Source organism: Colletotrichum acutatum (assembly GCF_030867785.1).
Source record: "Colletotrichum acutatum strain CBS 112980 chromosome Unknown BDZ83scaffold_13, whole genome shotgun sequence".
Taxonomy (NCBI): Eukaryota; Fungi; Ascomycota; class Sordariomycetes; order Glomerellales; family Glomerellaceae; genus Colletotrichum; species Colletotrichum acutatum.
In genome coordinates, this window is record NW_026849007.1 from 589,614 (window position 1) to 607,477 (window position 17,864).

The window sequence follows — 17,864 nt, forward strand, 5'->3', positions numbered from 1 at the left end:
GAAGGGAGGTTAGATTAGGCGAGGGACCCGTCGCGGTACCTTCTGCATGGTGAGGGTCTGCTGACTAAGATAATTAGCGTGCACGTCCACATCTGAGCTCCCTGAACATTCAACCTCTTTCAACTTCGAAGAGCTCAACTTCACGACAAACAAATACTTGCGACAGACAGCGGATAATTGCACTTTGCTTGTACTTTGCTATCTCCGAATATTTCCTGTTACCATACAGGATTCGAATTGGATCGACAGGCTAATTCGGGCAGGTGCCTACTGTCCTCAGCAATATCGAACGAAGTGAACCTACCACGAGACCAGATCCACTTCATAGCTTGCGACGGACTTCATCAACGAAAGCGCAGTATGTGCTAGCACATCCAGCTTATCCCGCGGTCATCTTAGCTGTTGAGTCCTCATCAATTTGACTCACGGAATCACTGGCAAGCTGCCTCTGGAGACCTAGGGACTGTCTGAGGCGGCCGTTCATCTCATCGGAGCTCTCAGTCGGCCCTGGCGCGAACCTCACTGCCGTCGACTTCTGAGCAGCCCTACATCAGCCCAGGATGTCGGACTTAGTAGAGTACTCGGTTGTAAACGTGTGTCGAAGCGACGGCCAGGACAATGGAGCGGGGTACTGGCCAACCCCTGCCGATACGGCTGCGAAGAACGCGAAGAAGACAGCACTGGAGAAGGTACCGAGAGCGAAGCCTCAAATGGTGCGGTTAGACAAAGACGACGCAAGATTTCAAGAGTGGCGCATAAAGCTGGGAATCTTGTTGAAGCAAGAACTCTCTCCGACAGGTAAGCTCGCCGTACGCAAATGAGAAGTAGTACGCTCACTGACACCCTCCATAGAGGGTCTCCCCTGGCTCTTACATTTTCCACGGGGCTACTGGCTGTACGAAAAGTCCAAGCATCTTTGGGTCTCGGGGCATCCAGTAAAGTCGAAGCTTTACAAGAGCCCACAGGAATTTGGTCTTCATGTCCTATGGCTCCTGTCCGGCTCGTTGGACCGAACTGACTGCCGTTGTATTCACTGCAACGTTCGCGAAATGCCAAATATGGAGGATTTGACTGTCTCGGATGTTCCCCGGCCTCTGCCAGCAGCGAACATCACTCAGCCACCGTCCAAAATGCGCAAGATTACACCTCAAATACCTCCAGGCGTTGCGGCGTCTCCGATACCCGTTCCCGCGGCGGCGTCAACGCCTCCAATTGCGAAGAAGGAGACACCTGTGCCAGTGCCCACCCCAATGGCGAAGAAGGAAACTCCAGTTCCGATACCAACGATACCTTCACGCGCGGTGCCCGCCTCCGCCCCTGCGCAAGCCCCAGTTCAGTCTAAGCCTCCAGTACAGCAGCAGCAGCAGCAGCAGCCTCCTCAGTCGGCCCAGGCAGCTCCTGTTCATCCACAAGCTCAGGCCCCATCACAGGTTCCCGTTCAACCTCAAGTCCAGCAACCGGTACAGCAACCAATCCAGCAGCCGATCCAACAGCAACAGCAAGTTCAGCATCAGCCTGCACCAGCTCCGGCCCAGGCTCAGCAGCAGGTTCAAACTCAGGTACATGCGCCGGCACCGCCAGTCTATCAGCAACCGCAGTTCCTGCCTTACCCTCAGCCTTACGGCGGAATTGTAGCTCCGGCTCTGTTCCGCGTTGGAGAACTGGTTTGGTTCCAGATATCGTCAGGTTGGCGTTTGGGCATCGTGGCTGCTACAGGCATTATCAACCCTAATACCAACAAAGCCGAGCTTCAGATTCTTCCAATGTCACACGTCAATTTTAATCAGTCGCCGATTCAGACGCTGGAAGCGACAACGCGTCCGTTCCTGGCATTTTCGGTGCCTAACGTCAGCATTTCGGACCTGCAAAACAAGGCCTACGACGAGGTCGACTGGGATGCCTTCTTCCAGACAATTACTCCGGAAGACACGCACCGCCGTGAGGTTGCACTGCTCGACTCTTCCAAAATGGCTGCCCAGAAGGTGGGTGTGTCGTTCTCTGTCTTCAGCCGCCTTTCCGAGACAAATGGAGGCAAGAAGATTGACTACCACGGTATTTTCCTGGGCGCCGAGCGGATTGAACTTGGAGATGTCCTGCGCGTGCGTCTTTCTGCTGAACAAGGTGTACCTCCCGCGGCAGCGAACCTTCCGGACGCACTCCTCGGCCTCCGTGAGATCTGCACCGCGCCCATCGATTCACCTGGTAACGCATTCTTTAAGGGGGATATTTACCAGCCCATCACCGGCGACAACCAACCTGTGGGCGGCATTCCAGTACCGGACGACAAGCTCCCGCGCCCATTGCGGGACGAGATTGCGTTCCGCAACAAGTTTGCTGCGAACGACCGCTGGCGCTGCGTGCTGCTCAAGCAGAACGCCGTCCTCCGCGAGCCGGATCTCAAGGGCCGATTCTACCCCACGCATAAGCTCCTGCCCCTGCTCGATGGCCAAGCCAAGGTTCTTGCTGAAGTGCAGAAAGGTATTGTGCGTGACGTGCAGCAGCGACTCAACCAGCGCATCGACACGTTCAAGACGGCGTACATTGGCCAGAAGCGGACCCGCGTCGAGACTATCGGGCCTGCTCTGCCTCCTGGCAGCGTGATCCAGTTTGAGCAATCTGTACGTGAGGATGGTGCCTAGGCGGGACGCCTACGACGCCGTTAAGGAGAGAAGTGTCTCATTAGTGACGAAAGAATATGAGATCGTACTTGTTAGGATAGACAGGCATTGGAGCCCTGTATAGAATAGGAATACTACATAGAAGACGCCGTTAGGATTTGATGTTACCAATCGGTTCTCTGGAGTGACTAGTCGGACGTGAACGTGCCTTTGCATTTCTTAGTATTTTCCATGTGAGCCATCTAGCCTGGTAGGCTGTAGCTGACTAGAGCACATCTTCATGTGAGTCTTTGGCCAATACTACTTGGACAACAAGCCAAGACGGATACGCCGAGCGGCAAGACATGACCAAGTTGGTAGCATCTTCACTCCTCTTCAAGAGACAATAGACGTCGAAAAAGTAAGTCGACGGGATAGGTAGGTGACACAGGTCCAAACTGGGATCTGCAACATCCACAACCTCAGACGCAAGACATCAGCCTTCAACGAGTATATCACAGACACACACATAAACGCCATCATCTTAACAAGAAACAACAGTACCATCCAATCAGCCAAGAAAAACCAGCCACACCCCATCTCCTCAGCCCCGCCACTCCCTTCCCCCAAGACCATCTTAAATGAACCTCATCCAATCAACATGCTGTCAGCTAATCTACCTATTCATAAATTAGGTCCCATAACATAGACCACCAAACCAGTGGAACCATCCATGAGAGGAGGGAAGGGAGAGAGAGAGAGAGAGAGAGAGAGAGAGAGAGAAAAGAAACGTTCCGTGGTCTCCCAGCTCCGTGTCCAGCCAACCATCCACCAGAACCCAAACTGCCGGACGGGGCCAGACGCGCAACACACACGGGCTGACGGGTTCACCACCACACCCACACACCCGGCCGGCGGATAGGACCGACCGAACAACCTGCCCGTCAGAAGGGAAACTAAGCAAAACGCCACCGGATTACCTTGACTTCACTACACACACCAAACTTTACCACTCTCTAGTCTCTACCACTGCTACTGGTACAGTTACCTACACACACCTCACTCTTCCTATAATTCTGCAACGCTATACCCGTACACGTGCAGACACGAACTTTGGCCCCCAAACCGCACGCACGTCAGCAGAGAGGCCCGTAACCTAGCCCAAGATTGTATGTACACTCTGTTCCTGGGACCCTTATTCGTCCCAAGAGAACCGCCCTTTCCCAATCCAACAACTAGAATTTTCGAAAAGTCAACGTTGTCTAGGCTCCTTCCTTCTTCTCGGCCCCTTTTCTAGCTTGCCTTCTAGAAGAGGTGTTATACGGATTTACGGATTTTGGAAGGGGGGGGGGGGCGGGTCGGCTGAGGTCCATCTACCCACACACACAAGGGAACTAAGTGTGTAGTGTACGGATAGACGCAACTGACAACCAACCAACATCTTCTACCACCACCGTGGCGAAAGCCCAACCAAGTCAGTGGAAACCCTCTCCAAGACCATCAAGGAAATAAGTCATTGTATCCGTAGCCTTTCAAACACCTTCTATTATTTCTTTTCACCAAATGAAAGCCCCGAGAATCCGTATCCAATCCGCCCTCCCAACTACAACACCGCCCGCCAACCCAGCCCCCAATGGAACACCAACACCCAGCTCACCCACACACACATTACCTTAGGAAGACGGTAGACCACACACACACACACCCCTCCATCACACCGCATCCAATGATCCCGATTCCCGCTTCCGCCACCCCCTTTCAACCACCACCACCACCACCTCCCGGGCTCACGGGCTCGTGTAGGTAGTGCCAGCAAAGCCCCCAAAATACGCAACGACACGACTGACCATCCAGAAAAAACCGTTGCCGACCGGCTTCCCAGGTTTTGAAGCGGGTATCTAATGGGTCGTCGGTCTGTGCTTGGCAAATTATCTGTACCGGTAGGCTTCGTACCATGGTAGGCGACAACTCAATCATGACCAAAATCCCGTTTTCTGTCCAAACTTGCTTTTTTGGCACCTCGGCACGTCTTAACAGTTTTGGAATTAAGACATACGCAGGTTACGTTACACTACGTGACATCGTCGGAGGAAAAAACACACAACGAACGACTCAGTCTTCGTCACCTAGCACTAGAGAAAGGTCAGATGAGATTATGATCCCAGTGAAGAAACACCCCGAACATTCGGGCCGATGATACGTTCTCGGATATTTCACGGTAATAGGTCGATCACGGTCTCAAATGACACAATGGGCGGAAAGGGACAATAGCCTATCCAAAAGCCAAGTTTTGGGGTCAAAAATGCCCGTTCTTTGGGTATACTTTGATAAAAAGTACCAAATGGTAGTAGTATGAGTAAATGATGGTTCGTGAGAGATGGGAAGAAGGTGACGATGAGATGAAAGGAGAATAATTCGCTTTCCGCTTGTAGGCTAATCCGCCCACCCTGATTGGACCCGTATTGTCGGTTCTGGTCCGTACGCCTAACATTACTGCTCTGTTCTTTGTCGCTGCAATGCAACTCCTCTGCTTCATTCCAAGCCGCCAGACTCCGATTCGTCCCGTCTTCCGCGATTATGGCCTGATCCACCCCCTCCTCCCAATCCAGGTGCGTCAGGGTACGTCTTCTCTCCCTCAATTCTTCCTTTCTTTTTCTCTTCGAAACAGGCTAGTTGTATGCAGTAGGTATAGGTCGCTTCGCTCGGCAGTAAAAGGTACTTTTGTGTGGTCGAGACAATGCTGGGTCGTGATCGCGTGGTGCGTCAGTGCTTCTTGTTCATCGTCATCCCTCTGACTGGTGGCCAAGACAGAGGGGTATGCATGGCAGCGGCGGAATAAAAGGTATGATGTGATGCAGATGATGATGGTGATGGATGGTCGTGTAGTGTCGTTGTAGTGCAAGAAATGAAAAGAGATGTTGAATGCATGTGCAACATGAACAAATCGGATGAAGGTCCTGTGGTGCTGCGTTGTAATGGAGGTTGACCAGTAAATGCCGAAGGCTCGCTAGTAGAGGTCCACCACTCCGCCATGTCCAAGAGCCTCCAATCCAACTCAATCAAGTTGGACGGTGTAAAAGTTCATGGCTGGCTGTGTCATTACTTGAGTTTTAGACTCTCGATCTTGGCCTGTATGCTCTTGAGTATCTCTGGGTCTGGCTCGGGTTCGACCTTGCGTGGCTTCAGACGAGAACAGTCGACACACTTCTCATGCTGACATTTCTTGCATGCGGTTCCATCTTCCACACCGCCAGGGTATATCGTCTTGCACTTGTGGCATTCGTGATGCGGCACAGCATTGGGACCAAATTCATCGCCAGGGTAGCCAAACGGATACTTGTCCTTCTTGGGCCTGATATAATGTTAGCTGTCAGTCTCCTTGACACACAGAATGGTGCAACATACGGGTCTCTGGGACAGTCGGTGCAGCGGTTGTGGCTGCACTTGGAGCATGTCTTGCTGCCAGCAGTGAAGAGCGTCTGGCACTCGTGGCAAGTTCTCCTGACCCTCTGGCGCGGCTTCTTGTAAATGAGATCCTGTCCTCCGGTCTTGCTGGGGCGCTTGAGGACAATATCCTTTGCGTTCTTGGCGTCGTAGGAGTAGTCGGGAACGATGGGTGCGTTCTCCTTCTGAGCCTTGAGAATGGCGGCCCGCTTCTCCCGGCTGGCGATGCGCTCGGCCTCGGTCCGCTTGGGCGGGTGGCGGACGCACTTGGTGCAACGAACGTGCTGGCAGCCCGGGCACTCTTTGGCGGCAGCAAAGGTGGCATTGCACTTGTGGCAGGTTCGGTGGACGCGCATGCGAATGGGCTTCTCGACGCGGAGAGCAGTACCCTCGGTAGAGATCCACTCGCTCTGCTTGATCTCGAGACCGAACCTCTCGCCCAACTTCCTGGCGCGCTCCTCAAAGAGCTCGGATCGAGGAACTCTGGTGACGCCCTCGAGGTCCTCGTACTTGCTCTTAGGCGCCTCCTTCTTGGTGGTATCCTTGGCGGTCTCCTTGGTGGTGGTGGCGGCAGCGGCAGGTTGCTCGGTCGCGGGAGCGGCGGTGGACGGACTGTATGCACGTTAGACAGGTAACGCAGGCAGGGTGCCGTGACACCAAAAACAGTTAAAGACGACAAGGCATGCGAAATGTCTTGCTTACCCAGGAGTAGCGGCTTGCGCAGAAGACTGCTGTCCAGTGGTGGACAGGGTCGACATGCGCTTGGAGCTATCGCCCCTCTTGAAGACAGTCTTGGCGCGAGACAGAATCTTGCCCAAACCCTTCTTCTCCTTCGGGACCGAAGGCCCGGCCTGTGCTGGCGAACTCATGTTTGGCGATGTTGTTGCAGGTTGGTGTTTTAGTCGGATCGATTTCGAAAACGTGGGATCCCTGGGTCAATTGTGGGCTGTTCTGAGGATAGATGGTAGGATCTGCAGTGCACTAAAATCCAATCGAACAGGACTAGGTTGCTGCTGTTTAGATAAGTTTGCGAGAGGGACAATTGTTTTTTGAGAGAAACGAGAAGTCTGTTTGTCGTTTTGTATCGAATCGAGTGTACGGGTGGCGTGGGTGAGGTGTAATGGGAAGATGGGCGGGAGAAATGGTGCTGTGTGGTTGGGCGATGTTGGTTCGTGCAGTCTTAGACAGATGGGACCAAGGCCGGAGGCGATGAACTGGGCGTCGATCGTCGGCGGTTACAGCGAAGCGGGAAAGTTGAGATGTGAGTGCTGGCGAAAGCAAGATCCTTCGCAAGACGGTAGTTTGTCCTCTTCTTGCCGTGGCCTTTTTTTGAGGGGGGACGGACGAGAGAGGGAGAGAGAGAGAGAGAGCAGGAGTCGGATCGCGAACGAACTGCTCAAGTTGTTCGGGATGAGTCGGCCTGGGAGAGAGGGTGTGGTGTAAGAAGGGGGAAGACGAGGAAGAAGAAGGACGGGAAAGCAAAGTAAGTTGACGGGGAGGACGTGGTTGAAAGGAAGTGTGGAAAAAAGTGGGAAAACAAGGTGCAGCGTGCTAAGAGGCAAGGTTGAGGGAGGCTAGAGTCGAGAAGGGCTAGTGCTGGGTGGAAAGGCAGGTGCCAGGCTTGGGTTTGGTTTTCCTTGGTGACTTCCATTGGGGGTGGTGGCTTCTGGACTCTGAGTCTGGTCTTCCATTCTCTATTCGTAAATGTACCTTGACACACTACCTTTGGTGTACAGTACTGCCTAAGGTACGGATACACATACCTCCTCTCTCTCTTCAACTCCTCATGCAACCTTACTCTACTGTGTCCCTAGACTATTCTCTCTCTCTCATTACCGGTGGCTCTGCCTCTTTCTACTCTTGCAGGTTGCGTCTTGCGTCGGGTTGCAGCTCCACGACACGACCAATCCAATCCATTCACCTACGAACGCCAATGCCAGTTCGGTCCCAGACTTTGCAGTTGTCCTCATCCACCCCCCCGGTGCGCACCACATGTTCATGTTCACGTCCCATGCTCCATACAGGTGCTGCTCTATGCCCGGTCGGTCGGTCGGTCGGTCAATTTGGCAACTTGATGCAATTTGCAGCGACGTATCTGTATCTGTATCCGTACCAAGCAGATATGGCAGCACAGCACAGCACAGCACAGCACAGCGCAGCGTATCCGGGAAGTATGTATGTAGTGCAGTGCAGACACAACAGAGAGGCGTGGGCAGTACGAAAGAGACCGGGCAGGAGACGGGGCAAGGCGCAAGAGACAGAAAACCCACCACAAAAAGACCAGACGGCGGCCAAACCAAACATGGACTCCAATGCAGTGGTAACACTAAAAACCCACCTCGCTGGGAAAGTGGTGACTGGTCACAGCACGGTGGCTCCCATGGCTCCTCGACGAGTGGAATGGCCCCATGCCGGAGACGAGATCCACAAATGAGGCGGGTCCCCCTCCTGCTGCTGCTAAAGTGTTTGAGAGGTACGTACCTAGCCTGGCCGTACCGGAGGAAAGGACACACCAGAATTGCGACAGACACCCGACAGCCCAGAGACACATTCCAGCCAGCTAGCACCAAGCATACCAAGCGTCAGCACAGGCGCTGGGACACTTGGGACCGGGGATTGGGACTGGGACTGTGACTGGGACAGGGGTGTGCTGTGCGTGGAATCGTGGACTGTGTGGATGGGGGTGGTCGTGGCGGGTGGGGAGACGACGATACGTATCGACAGAAACCCATCCCAGCAATCCACAATCCACACTCCACCTCAGAGGCTCAGGTTCTCTTCCATTGGAAAAGCACGGAAGTTGGGTTGGACGAGGAGTCTGCCCGGAGGACGGGAGACGAGGGAGGGGCGGCGGCGAGTGGGCGTGTTGGAAGACAACGACGAACACTCTATCCCGTCCCGGTCTGTGTCTGCGCTCACCTCTCCTCTCACCATCTATGATTGTGAGGTGGTCACTGGTGAATGAACCATGGGCATCAGGTCGGTTGGCACAAAAAGGTGGAGAAGGCGAGGCCCAGAGAAGCGGGGGGCCCTAGTACCTTCCAATTGGGAAGAATGTCCGAGCTTTTCTGGTTTCTGAGATGTGCGAATCTCTGGCACTGGGAACTCTGGGGGCCCTCTGACTGGGGACTGAAAGACTGGAACCGTGTCCCCAAAGTGGAGTCTTTCTGAAAACCCTGGCAACCCTGTCCAGAGCCACCAGGTCGCAGATATCCCTGTCCCAGGAAAGAGGCACGACGGGACTGTGGGAATTGCTAAAAGTGGGTCCCAGACCCGGGGATTCGCACGGAGCTGGCTCTGGAATATGTCCGGAGCTTAGCCCATCGGGGACGAGAGGGGTGTATGTCTGTCTCCCTTGTCCAATCCCATCCAAAGTCTCTTGTCTTTCTCTTTCTGTTTCTCTCCCTCCCATGGGAAGCCGAGGAGCCCAAAACTCTTGAAGGTGGTGTTCGTTCCTGAGTCTGACATCCGTGATACACGTCTTAGCTAAGAACCCCCCCCCCCCTTTCTCATCGTACATACATTGTGCGCTCTGTGAACTTGCAGCAGCAGGAAGCAAGATGTGCAGAGTCTGGAACCTGGCTTATTGCATTGCATGTGAGGCTCAGAGACAACATAGGCACACACAGGAGGTGAGACTTTTGAAGCCTGAAGGATAACGACTCTCGAAGACCGCTTGTTGCATCCGCGGAGAAGAAACAACAAACACCTTTACTATGCACGCCTTGGACGCCTCATACAAACAAAAACACCCACCATCACAAGTCCCGTATCGTCGGGTGCGCTAACGCTAACTTTAGAGGGAGGGAGAGAGAGAGAGGCTCGGCACAGGCATAGGCTATAATGACATGCTCTCTCCAACTAAAGCCAGCCCACGCCCCCAGGTCATGGTTGTTGGCCGCCCAGTTGCCCAGGTTCGAAGGAAATCCTGAGAAGGGCGGTAAGCGATCAGCTAGCCTAGCTTGCCTAGAAAGATGGCGCGCGCCATTGCTCATATTCAGGCGTTCCGTAGCGTGCTGCCTCCCACCTTCGAGGAAAGTGCCTACGAAAGGTACGGTGCAAGACTAGAGGAGACAGCTTTTGTGGCTGATGCAAAAGTACCGTACCAAGCCAACCAAGCCCTGAAATACTATAGCCCAGACCTGCGAATAGGGATATGGGATTATTCGTTTGTAATTAAAGCTCTGAGAGAACCCCCCTTCAACTTTGTGGCTAGGTTATTAGTTTTCAGCCTTCCCGTCCACATCCCTTCTTAGGGTCTTAGCATTCCAGCCGCTGCTGGTCCTGGGTCGGTTTTCCCTGTCTCACTGATGACAGGAAAGGGCGGTAAAGGGCCAAGGAATGTAAGGAAAGAACGGGCGTACGGGATCCAGGAGACAGGAATGGGAAGAACGGGGTTGTGTGTTTGTTGGGTTGAGGACCGAAAAGCTGGTGTTGAAGAAAAAGCCGGCAACCAGAACCTCGGATCGAAAGAAAAAAACGTCGAAACGGATTCGCCAATTGGCTGCACACCTTTTTTTTCCTTTCCGCAAGCGATGTTGGGACTTTGTATAGTACATACTACCATTTGAGATATCATTTGCGGGCTGCGAAATCTAGATCGACTCTGTGCAATCAGAAAAAGGGGAGCAGGAAATAAAAGAAAACAAAAAAGAAACCAGCCAGCTACGAAGTGCACTCCGTACGGAATATCACCGACCACCTTATTAGTCCTAGTCCCTTCAACCTGCGGTATGTTGTGCACCACTTACTCCGTGGTACGGATACATATCATTCGAACGGGACGGACGGGGGGCCCGCCATCTGTTGATAGCAAGCCGGACCCGAAATGGTTTAGTCGGACGGGCCTCCCTTTCCCTTCTTTTTTACCTTCCCGCACCGGGTCGCGGATATAAGTGTAATCTTTCGCAGCGAGCTAGCCCAGATACGCAGTAGATGCAAGAGGGCGCTTTCCCCGGCGCCCCGTTCCTCGGCCCATCTCCATTCTGTGGTTCCTGTGGTTCTCGAATCTCAGAAAGGGTTATCCGTACGTAGAGAGGTACGGTTCCGGGAACGGCAGCGTCCTCCACTCCGTGATGGGGTGTGTTTGACCGATGCGATATAAGATGCAGGCCGCAGGGAGATACGGGAAACCCCACCCCATAACCAAACGAAAGGGGAAGAAAAAGCGTATGCGTTGGTTGTTCAATTGAATGAACCGAGGAACCTCCGCTTCTGTTGTTGTCCATCCGAGCTTTTCGCAACATCTGGTCCCCCTGGTTGAGTCTGGCCTGGGCTGATAGTATCCGTCCACGCTCCTAACTAGTAACGACACCCATGTAGTAAATGCAAAACCCTTTGGCTACCATCTGGCGAGACACCTGCGTAAGAAACCTGAAGTGAGCCACAGCCCGACAGGCCTCGCGTGGCTTGGGTCCCGACTCCTCGCCCGAGCTGGAAAGAGTAATCCGCAAAAATCAATCAAGCAATGGGATTGGACACTTCATCGGAGACCAAGGGAAAGGAGGGGGGGGAAGGATTAAAGTAAAGTAAGGCATCACGGCATCTCGCCTCGTTGAAAATCCAACCTCTAAGCTACGTACCGTTGCCCCCCCTCTTCTTTCCCTTTAGGAGCCAGGCCAATGGAACGAGATGTCGGACCTAGCGCCCCCAAAGAGGAACACACCGTCCTCCGTACCTGTTTGTACATGCATTTAGGTATCGTGAGGAAGGGGGCAGGGAGGACAAGCGCGTGGTCCAGCGATCAAACGGTCAGGTACGGAGAGGTAGACACGCCTCTTTTTTCGAAGAGTGGCTAAATGCGGGTGGTTGCACCTTGTTCATTTCAATGTGCATATATCGTAGCTTATCATCACCTCCGTCTTCCCGCTGTCCCTTAATACGCGCGCCAAAGGCTGCAATTGAATATCTGGGAGATTCCGGAGAGTTGAATTGCAAAAGATACGTACTTTGCAGTGTAATACCATTGTTTCCTTCTGGACTAGGTACCTAGGCATTTTCTCCGTCTGTCCTCCGTCCCTTGCTGATCAGGGCAAGTTCTCTCCAGAAATTCAGAGTCCAGACTTTACGACATGGCCCCATCTTCTACCCAAACGAAATGTCTTTTAGGTTATTAGTGAGGTTCACTCGCGCCGCGATGTGACTTCCAAACCGTTAGGTCTCCCTCTCGCCCCCTCGCCCCCTCGCCCCCTTCCAATCCCAACTGACCCCCGGTCGGATGGTATTCCCGTCCATAGACCGACGACGATCCCAGTACTTCATCCCCGAGACCACCCCAGGATCGCAAAAAACCCCGTCAAAGGGGAAAATTTCACGTCCCAAAATCCCGAGGGGAAGGATAGGTTGGCAGCAATGCTGAGGCGAAGCAGCAAGGTAAGGGTTAGGTGAGAAAAGAAAGAGAGAGGGATTGAACTTCCGTTACCAACAGGAAGGATTCGCGAATCCATGTTGGCGAAAAGCCTAGCAAGCCGCAAACCTGCCTGCTGTTCGGCCCTCGTGTTTGTTCATCAGATCAGATGTGTCTCCCCTTTACCGCTCCTTTACTTCCTCATTGCCAGCACGTGTCAGATATGAGTCGATCTGGGGTGTGTATCCGTATGTGTGTGTGTGGTGTCCCAACGAGCGGGCGGTCTCATGAGCCCGCAGACGGAGCCTGGTTCTCCCCTTGCTCATGGCAAAGCCCATTTCAGGTTACGTCTCTATTCTTCTTCTAGCGGTTGGGATTGTTTGCTTGTTCTTTTCCTTGACATGCTGTCTTGTCTGTCTCACTCTCGTCACAGTTGGTTTTACTGTCAGACTTATCTCTGAGCCACTGAGATAGGTATCCGTAATAACCCGTTTGCCCACTGTATGGTTACCCGATAGACTGTCCCACGTATCTGGGTGCCCTGCACTAGCCACTTTCTTATGCGTTGGTCTTTTAGGCTGGGTTTTCTCGACGCCGGAACAGGGGATTTGCACTGTTGGATCCCATGGACGGGCTGGTGTGGATTTCACGTTTGGGCGGATAGGACAGGGATTTGAACGTGGGCCAGGGATTCGGTACGGATGGGCCACTTCTTTCTCAAGCTCCCAGTGTGTGCGCGTGTTTTTGGGCTGTTTTACGGATATTCCAGTGTCACTTACTATGGAGAAACACTGCTCATACTGTATCTCAACTCTCATGAGATTCGTCGGGGGAAACGGGACACGGCTCTCTGGGCGCATTGGGGTCCAGGCGCTTTGCGGAGACAGAACGAGAGACGAACTCGAGATTTCCCATGGGCCCCATCAGAGATTCAGAGAGCCCAAGCACCGGAGCGAGGCATGTGCATTGCACACTTCATCCCGTCTTCTCCAGCACAAACCAAACATGAGCGGTCGCGGGATTATGTAAGGAGCGATCTGGACCGACCCGTCCATCTACCTTAGTCCTTAGGCAAGAGGTATCCGTATACGGTGTACCTGGCTACTTGAGGTATGTTCTCTGTGCTGTGTACCTAAGGCCTGGGTGTGGAAACAGCGCTGGGAGGACCGACTTCCCGAAACCCTCTGTCGCTTCCTCGCCAGATGCTCCGGCCTGCTGGACCTGCCCACCTCACGATGTATGGGGCAGGAGTCAGAGTTCGAGAACAGGCGCAAGAGGAAGAGCAAGAGCAAGAGCAGCAACTGCCAGCATTGGTAGGAACCACCACCAGCAATAAGCAAGGCAGAAGGAGCCCCGGACGGTTGAATTGATAAATCACAGCCGGGCCCCTGCCGCATTGCCTCTCAGGGCTTGAGTATCGTACGCTTCCAGCCCGGTCATCTAGCCTGATGCTCCCGTCAAAATCCCAAACTCCTTTCGACTCCCAAGCTTCCAGCCTTCAACTCCTCGAAAGGCCTTCTCTTTTGGGCGGTGTCCACGCGATCAATAACAAGGCCTGCTCTTCTCCCCCACTTTCATCTTACGGCCGCAATCACAGCTGGTCATGGTTTGTCTCAAGGATGCACATTACACAGTGCCCTCTTCAATCCCAGCCCAGCGGTCACGACAATGCTTTTTTGTTCGAGAAGCATTGGCACGGGCGCTTAGTTGTCTAACGCGCAGAGAGGAATCCAAGAAATGCCTTTTCTGATCTGTCTCTCACCAAGGTCGCCCGCCCCCTTCAATATGTCCCCAAGGATCTGGTCCAAGGCAAACAGGGAACCGCCAAAGCCGAACCAGCTCGTTGGGATAATCACCCGCGGGAGACGAAAGCAGCGAACGGCACAGCTCGATCAATCTATGCCAATGCACGAGGCGGCCAGACATCACCGCCCGCAAAGTCTTAGCAACCAAAAAACGCCAGTCCTACCAGACTGTCTTTGCCAACCGCAACAAGTCCTATTTGGGCTGCTCTGACCGATGCCTACCTATGGATACATACTTGAATACGGAGTACGGATACCTTTGCTGTATTCTATTCCAGCCCCCAACTGCGGATACCCATTCGTGCAAAACTACGAGTATAGACACACGTCCACTGCAGACGGCTACACAGGACACTTCTTTGCTTTCACACGTACCATCTCGGCCGAAGGGGCAATGGGTTTCTCCCCACCCCTCATTGGTCTCTTGCACCGAAACGACAATGTTCCATGCGTGCTTCTACGCCATCCTTGGCTTATTGACATGCGCACGTTGAACGACGTACCCATATGTCGACTCATCTTTGTGTCACTAACCATCAGTGTCAACGTCGAATGTCATAGTCGCCGTCGACGTCAAACTAGGGTCTCGGCGCCACGCAAACACGAGTACTGACACATCAGACACGGGTGCAGCTACAGCTAGGTACTTGGATCGATCATCATACACCTTGCCTCGAACCTACAACACATAGATGGTAACCCAGGGACAGCCGGTGTCTACAATGAAGCGACCCGGCCAAAGGCAGACAGAAGTACTTCTGGGCCAGTCAGGCACTCGCCCACTTGCCTGACACTACATAACTATAGAAGAATCATGCCACCCCGCAGCTGCACAGCGGTGCACCGCATCGCAGGTCCGGAACACCACAAGCTGCATACCGGTGACACCCACTGTTGTCAGTGGTCACTTCTCCTGGGCCGGCCTCGGGGAGGCGGGCAATTCACCCTATAGCTGCTCTGGGTCCGCGCTGCGGGGGCGGGATTCTCGCTTGGAGATATGGCTGAATCGGCCGTAAACGATTTGACGGAACCCTGACGCCACGCCACCCGATTTACTTTGCTTCGACACACGAACCGAAGACGGCCTCTCTCTTCTACCCACGCGGCCGGGTCCAACTTCGAAATGGCTGCCTCATCAAAAGGCACACTTGGGCTTGGGGCGTTTGCAATGGATCTTGTCTACGAGCTTACCTAGTCCAGACCCGGCCATCGCCTCGGCGGACGATTCAAGCATGCCCACTCGGCCGACGGCAACTGACAGATTACGAGCTATATCTTTCAAGTTGCGCCTTTGCCAGACAAAGGGGCAAAGGCTACATGACACGGGAATACTAGCTATTGCCCCTGTTCCCATTGCGGACTGCGAGGCAAAAGTCAAAAGTCAAAAGTCAAGATGCAGACCGGCTGCAACAACGTCTTTCAGTGGCAGGTGAGAGATGATACGTTCTGGTGGACGAGTTGCCGCCAACCTGTCTGTACCCAATCAAGCGTATCGCCGGCGCTGCAGGCGGGCGACTATTGGTGCAAACATCGTTGCAGACGACCAGGACTCTGTAAAGACCTTCCTTGGATTAGGTACAGACAGGTGTTTTCGTCATGTGCATCAACCAGCCCCCGACTCAGGGTAAATAGGAGCAACGTGGGATCGTTCTGGCCAACGAGCAGTGACTGTTAGAACCAACCGCATAGCAGCCGCATATGACCCCCCACCCGCCGGGGTTGGCGATCACGGCGATGATACCCTCCAAAGAAAATAAGCCCATCTGGCCAGTCGGGTCGATGAAATCTTCAGCAATGCTATCGAAGTTTTGCCAGCCGAGGGACGACCCTCTTAGAGTTAGCGGTCCCAAGCTCTCAAGAAGTTCCCTGAGCCCCGCTCGAATACCACCCGTGGACAGCATCGATGCAACTGGCCTCAATTCCGGCTCCGAGCTTTACTGGAAACGGTTTTCTCTGCATGGTGCGGGGCCCGCGGAAGGACAGCCTTCGACAACTCTACCAGAGGAACCAGACAGAGGACTCAAACAGCTCGACTCTGTGTCGTCATGTCACGCACGACTCGAATGACTTGCAGCGGCTACATCTCCTCGACCCTTTCGTGTGCATGCTCGCCCATGTATTGACCAGGAAGATTTTTCTATTATTCTGCAAAGCGGCCGCTTCCCCTCTTTGTTGATTGCTGTTACAGGCTGTTCGAATCGGTTCGGACTTCATGGACTCCGTCTCCTTCGTTTTTGCTCTAACGGGAAGGGCCTTGAGGGCCAAGTAATAGACCGGCACCTCGGTCGCACCAAATGGGGCCTCTTTGGTGGCAGATCATACCCGCCGACTAATGAAGTCTACGGGTTTGAGTGGCGCTACGGAAAGATTGGTTCGGATCGACGCTTCCATATGTTGATTACCCGTCGGACCCTTTTCTCTATTTGCGGAGCACGTCTTGGGCATCCTAAAAACACTCATCGAATGTACTTGAACTCGGATGATTGATATAGAATTGCATTCTGCCAACGGAATTGACGTCTTACACTCTAGTTGTCATCGTGCCGGGTTCAACCCAGGGCAGCTAAGTCAGAGGGTCGGGAGACCCCAGCCAAGTGGTTGATGGTGCGGGCGGCAAAAGCTTTGTTTGCTCTCGGCGTCTCTTCCAATCTCATCTCTCAGATCTGCCAATTGGGGCTTCCGGTAGCTTCACAAACTCTCTACCACGAAGGAGAGAAGATCTGTTTCCTCTCTCACCGCCTGTACGAAGCCAATCAGCAGCTGAACCATTGTCTTGGGAGTTCAACTACCTTGGACGAAGGATTCTTACAGCCAGGGCATTAGAGGGAGTTGACCCCAAAGAGGCAGCTTCATCCTCGATAGGTTTCAATACGCGTGCCCAGATTTGCAGGAAAGATCCACCTCAACCTCTGGATTGCCCAATTGGCTCCTTTACGTGAGAGGCTTTGGCTTTTATGGTTTTATTGCCACAGCCAACACCTCGATTTGGAGATGATCCCTCAGCCAGCTGCAAACTTGTTACTATCAGGAAGCTCAGCTCAGCTCAGCTCATTTCAAGGGGACCAATAGGTGTACGGAACGACAATATCAACAAAGAATGCTGATCTAGACCTGGGGTTTAAGAAAGTCTTGCCAACCGTCCAACCCGACTACCAGTAATTCTGGAGACCAAGGCCGAACCCTATAGTCTCACAGGCAGCTAGCCCCTTCATTCCAAATGCCACGGGATAGACGGAACGTATCAATAACAACACTTACAGCCTTGCAACCTTGGCGGGGCAAAAACGTCGTCGCCTCCTGCGTTTCAGGGCCGCAAACTACGGATACGCCGAACCAGGCCGCCGGCGTATCGACAGCTCCCCCAGCCGCCAGTCTCGTTAGCCGCTACGAGTGCCTGGCATGAACAGATCTTGCAAATCTGCGGCGCCTTCGCGCCCGCCCGCTGTTATTTCCGGAACACCTTACCACCTCAATTTGCGCCACATGTCAATCCAAATTCCCAAGCAGACGGTGCGCCGCTCTCAACGGTTTCGGTGCGGCGGCTCGAGTTCGGTAGTGATTGGCATCGGGGGCGTCCGTCATGAGACCTCTTCATCCCTCCACTTTAGGACATCGCTTCGTTGCATTGATGACGTCCTCTGCGTGGCTGCGATGGGCTTGAGCGCGTCGATT

At 53.6% G+C, this 17,864-nt stretch overlaps 5 protein-coding genes across 5 annotated transcripts; 3 read left to right on the forward strand and 2 right to left on the reverse strand.

Moving 5' to 3' along the window:
* Window positions 1-122: 122 nt before the first annotated feature.
* Window positions 123-2,774, forward strand: BDZ83DRAFT_738398 (uncharacterized protein). The gene is made up of 2 exons (XM_060513023.1): window positions 123-798; window positions 853-2,774. Exons 1-2 carry the CDS (start codon window positions 561-563, stop codon window positions 2,637-2,639), a joined length of 2,025 nt encoding a protein of 674 aa, XP_060369268.1. The 5' UTR covers window positions 123-560; the 3' UTR covers window positions 2,640-2,774.
* A 520-nt stretch (window positions 2,775-3,294) lies between these two features.
* On the forward strand, window positions 3,295-3,950 carry BDZ83DRAFT_607159 (uncharacterized protein). Its single transcript, XM_060507411.1, has one exon. The coding sequence runs from the start codon at window positions 3,331-3,333 to the stop codon at window positions 3,517-3,519; it is 189 nt and encodes a 62-aa protein (XP_060369269.1). The 5' UTR covers window positions 3,295-3,330; the 3' UTR covers window positions 3,520-3,950.
* Window positions 3,951-5,696: 1,746 nt separating this feature from the next.
* On the reverse strand, window positions 5,697-6,910 carry BDZ83DRAFT_748653 (uncharacterized protein; the record flags this gene model as incomplete). The annotated part of the gene is made up of 3 exons (XM_060513649.1): window positions 5,697-5,949; window positions 6,003-6,653; window positions 6,744-6,910. 3 exons carry the CDS (start codon window positions 6,908-6,910, stop codon window positions 5,697-5,699), a joined length of 1,071 nt encoding a protein of 356 aa, XP_060369270.1.
* Window positions 6,911-12,551: 5,641 nt separating this feature from the next.
* Window positions 12,552-13,247, reverse strand: BDZ83DRAFT_727578 (uncharacterized protein; the record flags this gene model as incomplete). Its single annotated transcript, XM_060512788.1, has 2 exons — window positions 12,552-13,136; window positions 13,167-13,247. 2 exons carry the CDS (start codon window positions 13,245-13,247, stop codon window positions 12,732-12,734), a joined length of 486 nt encoding a protein of 161 aa, XP_060369271.1. The 3' UTR covers window positions 12,552-12,731.
* Window positions 13,248-16,702: 3,455 nt separating this feature from the next.
* Window positions 16,703-17,146, forward strand: BDZ83DRAFT_607170 (uncharacterized protein). The gene has a single exon (XM_060507412.1). It carries the CDS (start codon window positions 16,794-16,796, stop codon window positions 17,013-17,015), a length of 222 nt encoding a protein of 73 aa, XP_060369272.1. The 5' UTR covers window positions 16,703-16,793; the 3' UTR covers window positions 17,016-17,146.
* Window positions 17,147-17,864: the final 718 nt, after the last annotated feature.